This window comes from Priapulus caudatus, unplaced genomic scaffold (genome assembly GCF_000485595.1).
Source record: "Priapulus caudatus unplaced genomic scaffold, Priapulus_caudatus-5.0.1 Scaffold276, whole genome shotgun sequence".
Lineage (NCBI taxonomy): Eukaryota > Metazoa > Priapulida > Priapulimorpha > Priapulimorphida > Priapulidae > Priapulus > Priapulus caudatus.
In genome coordinates, this window is record NW_014577337.1 from 37,944 (window position 1) to 47,410 (window position 9,467).

At 42.3% G+C, this 9,467-nt stretch overlaps 1 protein-coding gene across 7 annotated transcripts in view; it reads left to right on the forward strand.

Moving 5' to 3' along the window:
• The window catches only part of LOC106808427, a 19,390-nt gene that overhangs the window by 2,437 nt on the left and 7,486 nt on the right, over positions 1-9,467 (forward strand). For 4 of the 7 annotated variants that reach the window (XM_014811149.1, XM_014811146.1, XM_014811147.1 and 1 more), the window contains exons 2-4: positions 7,719-7,834; positions 8,130-8,220; positions 9,139-9,355. In XM_014811149.1, coding sequence (XP_014666635.1) covers positions 7,746-7,834; positions 8,130-8,220; positions 9,139-9,355 — 397 coding nt within the window. In that variant the 5' untranslated portion in view covers positions 7,719-7,745. Of the gene's footprint in view, positions 1-7,717; positions 7,835-8,129; positions 8,221-9,138; positions 9,356-9,467 lie in introns of all 7 variants that reach the window. The other 3 variants (XM_014811152.1, XM_014811148.1, XM_014811150.1) reach the window with 2 other exon arrangements.

Here is a 9,467-nt window from a genome sequence, read left to right on the forward strand (position 1 = left end):
CCTGGTCAATCTCGGCCTGGTGGCCGGTTCTAATGAGAACACTGATCAGTTATAATGTGTATAAGAGCCAGAATAATTCCTTATTAGTACGAACGCTTAGAACTATTAATCAGTCTACGGAATATGAAAGGTCATTGTTTATATTGACGTTTGTGAAGTATCTCACTACTCTAGTATTTCTGCTACTACAAGTACAAGTACAGAGTTTGTGAGTAGGTGGTACAAGTACAGTATAGAGTTATATGTTGAGTTATCCTGTTGTGTGTTAGTTTGAGATTTGGGAGTTGTATTGCTGTGTTGACTGAATATAAGCACATAGACAGTCTTCACGAACTGAAATTTCATAACACTGGACCTTCGCGTCCACCAGCCAGCAAAATTACTGGACCGGACTAAATTTTAGCTGGACCAATATTATTTTGACATTTTTGACATAAGAGCAAAACAGTAATCATTTTGTATTTTACGTATAAATAGCCTTCTACACACTGCTATGATAAACAGTAGTAATACCTATCAAATATAATCACATGCCTTCTACACACGCAATGATAACAGTAGGAATACCTATTAAAATCATCAATACCTTCTACACACTGCTATGATAACAGTAGAATACCTATGAGTTGGTTAGCGATGAACAAAGTTAAAAAGTGTATCAGTCCTTGTGTTTTGAAAGAAGGCAGCGGCGAGGAAAAATCACACGCCTTGGCTTGCCGAGGTGTGTGAGTGTGATTTGCATCCCGAGTGCCGCAGTGCACGAGGCAACTAGGGGGGTTCGGGGCGCATGGCGCCCCGGAAAAAATTGAATCTGAACTTCATGAAATGCCATTTCCAGCATTTGGGATAAAAATTAGCTCTGCATTTGTACTCGTAATTTGGACATTTTTTAGCGCGATTTTTTTTTCATCTGAACAAATATTAGTTCGTTGAACATATTGTGGATAACTTGAATCACACATTTAGCAGTTTAGGCAAAAAGGAACAACACTCGCAATTTTTCAAAGCAGACTATTAAAACTTTAATGTATTTGCAACATCATAATCATTCAGTCAGCTTGTTTGCATTTTTGACAATTTTGAGGTATTTCAGTTTCATTTCAAGAAAACATACATGTGTTTGCAATCAAACTTCACTAAAAACCTTAATCAGGCTTTTTTAATTTTCATTGTCAGCTGCATCTTCATCACCAGTCTCGATCTGCGCTTAGCAATTGAATACAGTAACACGCATATTCATCATGTATGACTCGCGTATAGATAGGCGGACGGTTTTGGTTTTGGTTTGGTTTTGGTTTTGATTTTGGGTAGGTTCGGGTGCAAAGCAGTCAACGCAGGCAGTAGGCTTTGTGAGTTTCGACGGATCGACGACGGTGGTATACGGTTCAGTGTGTAATCGAAAGAATACAGAGGCAACCATACGTCAAAGCTTTCCGTCGGTGTAAATAAATGATGAGCGGCGTGAATTGATGTTAAAGACTGCTGTGGTATAAGCGTTACGAACTGTCGTTCATAAACATATGTGGAACGACTTCCGACAATGTCCAGTGATGTTTACAACCGTTGCGTTTATCTTCGAGGTTAAAGTTGGATTAATGAAAAAACAAACACGAAGAAGTGTGCGTTTTGATAATGCTTAGATGCTGCGTTTTTTCTGCCAGTTATGATTGACAGTAATAGTCTCATAATACTTTGAATTACAGTTATTTAATACTGTAACTAGAGTTGGCTGACAAAAAACGGGATGACCGACGCGTCGCATTTTAATGCTTCGTAAAATTTTACTGGACCGAGTGCAGAGATTGATTGGTGGTCTCGGCCAACGGTCCACCGCCTAACGTCGAAGACTGCATAGAAAGCATGTCTATGTCAGTGTTATGGATGGAACATCGTATTATAAAGGCTTAGCAATACCAGTTACATGAATGGTGGTTTAAACGAGTGTTATTTCATTAACAGTACCTGCAAAACGATGACTACTATCTCAGTCAATTATACTCTAGGGTCGTAGTTCCCCATGGTACTGCCGGAAGCGTTGACCTGGCACGGTCCGGTTATACCGGATATCGGGAACGTACCCTAGCTGGTAACATTTGATATGTTTACAGGCCGCTAGTAGCTCCCAAATGTGCTAACTGCAGAAAATGTAGGCGATCACCCGAATTTGTTTGATATATCAGAGTGGGCAGTTTATAGTGTGTGCGCAGGCACGCGATGGCTAAAGCGCATCACGGCGCGCGATCGCCGCAAGCCGATCCAGAGTACTACCCCAGACAGTTTTTTGCAAAATTTAGAGCCTGCGAAATGCGCATTTCCGGGCATTTTAGGGCCTATGTTGAAAGCACGACCAATCTGATCACTTTTATAAAGGTCAATTGTAAATTTCAAGAGGAATGTAGACTAAAGCTGAGTGTTTTGACTAAAGTTATCTAAAATATTGAGTATGAGTATAACGAATATAAAACATTGTTTACAAAATTGTAATTATATATACTATCAGTACATCAATATGAAAAATATATGGGTTGTTTAATATTTCCGTTCCAGTGCATCGTACTTCAGAATTACGTGAAGCGGGCACATGAAGGCCATGCCATGCAGTGGTGATTGTGGTGTGCGCGTGTGTGCGTTTGCTCTGTGTGTGTGTGTGTGGCCGTGTGTTGTCGCGTGCTGCTCATCTCTCTCCCGTTCATGTTTCTTCTCTCCTGCTACAGTAATTACAAACAAATTAATTGGTTCAAGTGCTACAGCAGTAATTTTAAAGCAAATCACTGGTCCCCCCACAGTTCGGAGACCAACCTCTTTTAAATGTGAGTCCAGTTTCAGAGCATTTGAATGTTCAAACGAAATCCTAGTTCCGGAGCCCACATTTTCGAACAATAGCGCGATTCCAAGAGCTTACCACATTCAACAAACATTAGTTCAGGAGACCCCATTTCAGATCTGAGTTAGTTCCAGAGACCCCCCCCCATTTTTGACTCTGCCACAGGGCACATACCTAGCCTTAATGGTGGGGTGAGTGCTCCCCCCCCCCGGGGTTTTATCCGCGCTCTGTATATGTTGCTCCTTGGTCCCTGCCACAATGTTTTAGTGCAAGAAGTGGCACGGCTGTTGCCGTAGGCTGCCGTGGCGGCCACTACGGCCCTGCGTTAGGGTTAGACTACGGGTGTAGGGAGTAGGCCTAGGCAACTCCCTAGGACTCAGGGTAGTGGAGTAGCGAGGTATGGTCCGGTCTGAGATAGTACAGAGGTAAGTTCTGGGTATACGAGGACCGTACCGGGTACGTTCGGCAAGCAACTGGGGGGGATATAGGACCCTTCTCAGCATAAATCTATAGCACAGAGACTGATTGTATATGTATTAACCGGGTGATTCAACCTCCGTATGCAGTAACGTTGCGTTTTAATTTAATATTTAGCAAACGTTGCAAAATTGAAATCATCGTTTGTCTTTGAAAAGGGGAGGGATTTGTCCTGTTTTAAACTTTAACCCGCTGGAACGTCGCTGAAACGTAAACTGAAACCGCGTCCGACGTAAACAGCAAGTAGAACAGAAACGTATTGCGATATACACTGTGGGGGATTGGGCCATGAGCTGTGATAGAGCGCATGGGTGGTTTGGACCCGATTTTGGTCTGAGGTACCGTGACTGTTAAGTTGGAGGTTTTTGCAATTTTATTTGTTTGCACACGCAAATTGTATATTACTTATTACTAGTTCGGTCGGGGTAGTAGTGCTGAAACGTTTAGTTAACTATCAGGGAGTAAGAATAATATAGGGAGTACTGACTCTCGAAACATGTTGAATTCACATTTGCGTTGCGCTAAGGCTTTACGATGAGTATATGACCGTGGCAACTCGAATAAAAATTAAATCTAAATTGGAGCGTTGCGACATCGTGCTCTACTAAAACTTTACTTTGTTTAAATAGCTTCTTGCCTTACGGAGTATAGCTTTGAAACGGCCAACAACATGGTTCATGTGTTTTAACTTAAGCTGGCCGGGCTCAGATTGCCCAGATAGCTTCGGACAGGGCTGCTGTGAGACTGTCTTGTCTGCTTGACAAGCAATGCCAGCCCTGTTGGCGAGCAGGAGTAAGCATAATATAGACTTCCTATATTGATATTCTATATTATATCAATACACCTTATATATGTATCCTATTATATTAATATATACACGTATATATATATACACCGATATAGTACACACGCTATTATATAAACATAATACTAGATTATCTTATATTATATTATGCTCATTATTATCATTACTCCGGCGCCAACATGGTGGCATGTCTGTCAACGGACAAGACCATTCCTCCAGCTAGCCAACTGTTCCGAAAAAGATATCTGGGCAATCTGAGCCGACAGCTTAGTTAAACACTAGGAACAAATGTGTTTGCACGTTCAAGGCGTATATCTCGTAAAGGCAGAGAGAGTATTGAAACAAAGGAAAGTTTTAGTTAGACGGACATGTCAACGCTCATTTAGATGTAATTTTTAGTCGAGTTGGTATAGTTTAATCATCGGGTAAATTTAGGCAGGCAAAAGTTGAAATTTCACGTAGTGTTTGAGAGTCATACTCCTCTATATTATCTTACTCCTCGGTAATATGTTATCTGGTAGGCATTCCCACTCGCCAACAGGGCTGGTAGCCCAGAATTCTACGTAGCCCTTATTGCATTTCTACTAGCTCGGCGCGCAGCGTTAGTTTCAAGCCCTGATTAAGTGTAATAAAGGGTTTGGAATTGTCTCTGCTGTCTGGCATAGCTTAGTACTATAAGGCCGCGTACAGTTGACCGCAGGCCTGCCAGCAACTGGACGCGGGCTAGTAGTACTAGAGTACCGTGCATAGTACAATATGTAAGCCAACAAGAGAAGCGTTTACATTACACCCTACAGGCCTACTTTGTTGGGTTACATTATTGTATCTACCTCTGGCCACTGGCACTGCACTGACTGGGTGTCTGTGTCACAGTTAACCTAGACCCGAATAATTCTGTCCCATATAACACTTTTTTATATTTTGGTGAGGGTTATATTGGCGACAGAAGCGGGGGTTCATTGAAATTTCGTGAGATCGCCATACAAATGCCATGCTGCTAATGCCGGCCCGGTACGGCATAGTGGCACAAAAAAAACCTACGGTTTTCCTTCTTACACTGACGTTACCTTGCTACTGATATGTGTATACATTCACTTCATATCGTTTATTTTACTTTTAAAAGATTGTTTTTCAGAAACCCCGCTTCATTAACGCTGTAAATTACGGGTGGCCATTTACAACAATCGACAATCACAGCGAGTCTATCAGGCCTCTGGCAGCGCAACACAGATACGAGCGCAGAGACCAGGGGAGATTCGTAAGGAGTCCGTCTGATTGCGCTCTGCATTCGTTTGTAAGAAGGGCCAACGTAACTTTACGAAAGTTAATGATAGCGGGGCCGTAACACTTTACCGCGGGCCGCGCGTCCGGCGCGTTTCTCGAAAACAATCTTTTAAGAAGTTAAATAACGATTGAAGTGTGAATGTATACACATATCTAGTAGCAACGGTTAAAAGCCGATGTAGAAGGGAACGGTAGAGTTTTTTTTTCCGCGCAATGCGGCGTACGGGCGCCGCCGCATAGCAGCGCTGCATTTTGCACGCGAATCTCACCGACTCGAATTTCCAATGACACGTTCGGCCCGGCGGGGCCATATTGACCTCAGCAAAATGAAAAAGGGTCTACTATGGGACAGAATTATATCGTCTACAGTAAGCCGCGAACAGGGGCGCGTTTCACTAACCGTTCGGTTCGTAGTTTCTTCGCTATTTTTCACAAGTGGGATCGGTAAATAGCGAAGAACACGCGCGCGCGGCGCTGTGTTTCACAAAGCTCCGTTCGCTACAAGTTATTCGGGTATTTTACGCAACACTTTACGCGGCACCTCCTGCAGGCGGTCTCGGTAAACTTTATGCGAAGGACTTGCGGCTGTATTTAACCTATAAAAATAAGGTAGCGCAGTGGGCTGTATATTGTAGCAGCGATGTTGCAGGAGGTTGTTTCAGTAATTCGCACCCTAACCTTGTACTGACAACTGATAGTGGCCTATATTAGGCACACTATTCACGGCAGTACAAGTCTGGCCGTGCGTGTTACACCTGTACACGAATCGGTTGGGGCGAACAACGAGGCCTGAGCATGACAGTGTTGACACAGCGTTAGCACGTAGCGAAGCTCCGAGGAATATGAGTCCCCATGGAGCACAGGCATTAGCACGCACCTACCTAAAGACACTTATCACTTATTTCACCGAGTAACTCCTTATCGCTGAACACAACTGCAAGCAGGTTTATAGCTATCGGCGAGCAAACTGCGAACAACGGCAAGCAGTGAGCACAACTGCAACGCAGCGGCCACCCAGTGTATAGTCTAAAAGCAATTGGTCTACACTGTAAGGTGGTCGAATGGTTCCAGGCCTATCTGTGCAGAAGAAGCCACATGACAGATGTCGGAGGTACCTTTTCTACCAAAATGATATAACATGTGGGGTACCTCAGGGATCGATTTTAGGACCGTTGCTATTTTGAATACATGTAAACCATATTGCAGACGGTGTAAAAACTAAGGTTTTATTGTATGCTGATGACTTGGCGCTGTTAGTATCAGCAACTGACATTGAGGTTGTCCAGGAAAAAATAAGCTTGCAATCGGTTGCGATGAGTAGCGATACCGCGCATGCATATTTGCTAATTAATTAGACTAATCGTGCTTCAATAAACTCAAAATTCACAGAGATAATAGCTGAGACATGTTTCTATTATATATCTAGAATTTATAAAAATGTAACTCAAATAGTTAGCGTCATATGATAGTTAGTACACTTTGCTACCGACAGTAGCCGCGCGTGTATTAGCCTATGAGCGATAACGCGCGTGCTTATTTTCTAATTAATTAGACTAATCGTGCTTCAATAAACTCAAAATTTACAGATATAATAGCTAAGACGTGTCTATAATAGCTAGAATATATAGAAATGAAACTCAAATCGTTTCGCCATATATGATAGTTAATAGTACACTTTCCTACCGGTCATAGGGTATGCGGCAGAGTATGCAAAATGAAAACGAAATGTCACGAATTCTATTATTATCCTCCAATCACAGGTCGGAGCAATTCGTCTGTTTAGACCATAGAGTTGTATAAATATAATATATTGGGGCTCTACTATATAACTCTATGGTTTAGACGCATGTCTATGGGGGCCGGTTTCACAAAGCGTAATTAATTACCACTAGGGGAGGTCTCTGTAAGTGTCAGTGAGAGTGACATAAACCTGCAATTAATGCTATGCATTAATATAGCTTAAGTTAACACAGCTTTTCACTCTGGAACAGGAACATAAAGCCAATCAGTAGCATATCTGGGGTTTTCAGACAACAATCTTTTTAACATGTGCTGCCTGAAGTGTATATAAAAAAATTCTATAATGGTGATTCCATGCAGAATCTGATTTTGCTTGATCTGAATAAATGTATATTTCCATAAATATATTTGCGGAAATATACATTCATACTACATATTTATATAAATTATAAATTCCGTAAACCCATCTTGTACTGCTATATCGATGTACTATTTAGAAATTCACAAAATATTTAATCGTAACACGTGTCATGCAAACAAAATTTGAAACGTGTTATAGTGATTGTATTGTGATATCTTATATTTCAGGATTCAGATGCAACATTCACATTAACAATGCCTGCCCCATCCAGTGTCGTGAAACAACTTTGGGAGACAACACTTGATCATAACTTCAATACCCTCAATGTTGCAAGTGTTTTCAGGTATCTGTTTGTTTTTAAAATTACTCAGTCTAGTTTTTTTTATCTAGTTTTGTGCAGTAGTAAATATTTGCCAGTATTATGTCAAGAACAGCTAGCTGTCTGCTTCCATTGCTTACAGTTACACATTATAACATTAGATTGTAAATATTCTCACAGATGTGTTTTAAGCATCTATTGGCTGGATTTGGTTATAATTGCATTTGAAATGAAAGTCAAGAGAGGTAAACACTGTAGTACATGTAGAAACAATTGTAGTTTATCTCCTTCCAAATATGTGTATCTTTGTTTCCTGCAGGCATTCAGGGCTGCATCTTATAGTTGGGTGTGAAGATGGAACTATAAGAATATACAACTTGCCTTTGCAACAAACCAAGAACAGTATAAAGGTGTGTACCTCCATGACTCTTAAATATGTACATGATAGTCATATATAGGTACATACATGTATATAGGTTGTCTACTTGTGGTTACATCACAGGGTTCTCCCCAGGATGAAACTCAAACAGGGGGGAGTTTTCCCAAACGGGGCGCGCGCGCCCCGTTTGCGCAACGTAGGGAGAACCCTGCATCAGGCATGTTTTCAGAATAATGTAGGTTGGTATTCATTCTAGATTAAGCAATAAAAACCAGATGAGACTACCATAAAAGAAAACTATTCGTTCATCGATAACTACTCATTTCTAAAACTGCCGCAACTATTTTCCTACCGGCTCTAGAAAATAACCCAGTTGAACTACGCCCCGTGCTGCCTGTCCTCTCCCCCCACCCCTGTTTGATTCTACCTTCTAACTCATTTGTTTTGCTTGCAGCTGAAGTCACAGCTGAACAGTAAAGCTGGGCTTTAGGCCTTACACTGCTGACTTTATGTTGGCGAATCGGCGAGTTTAACCAATTTCCAAATTCGGCAACTCTGAGTTGGCGAAAATGGAACATGTTCTAATCTCCCAACTAGTTGCTATCGACCAGTTGCTCGCTCGATTTTCGCATTTACATTGTCGGCCGATTGTCGGTCGTATATTTGGGAAGTTGGTCCAATTCGCCAACACAAAGTCGGTAGTGTAAACCCAGCTTAAGGGTGGACCAATCTAGATGATGGCGGTTCATGATGCTGGCATTTTGCTTGCAGCTGAAGTCACAGCTGGACAGTAAGGGTTCATGATGCTTGGCATATTTAGATTGCCAGGTGCGTTTATTGAGTGCTGCCTGCAGCGTCCGCATGCATGCCTACAGCACACCTTTGAATCCATCATGTACGTTTTTCCCCCCAAACTGGCCATTACCTCATTTGTCTAATTTTCCCTCAGAAGTTTGCATTTTGCTTGCAGCTGAAGTCACAGCTGGACAGTAAAGGCGGACCGATCCAGATGATGGCGGTTCATGACGTCACGCGATTCTCTAGCAACGATCTGCTCGTCGCGGATTCTCACGGAACGTTGACGGTGTTCTGTAACGAGCAGATTCTTCATCGTCAGCGTCTGTCCGACAGCAGCATCAACTGTCTCCAAGTAGAACAGGATGCGTGTGAGTGAACCGTGACCCCGACGTGTGAGTGAACCGTGACGCCGACGTGTGAGTGAACCGTGACGCCGACGTGTGAGTGAACCGTGACCCCGACGTGTGAGTGAACCGTGAC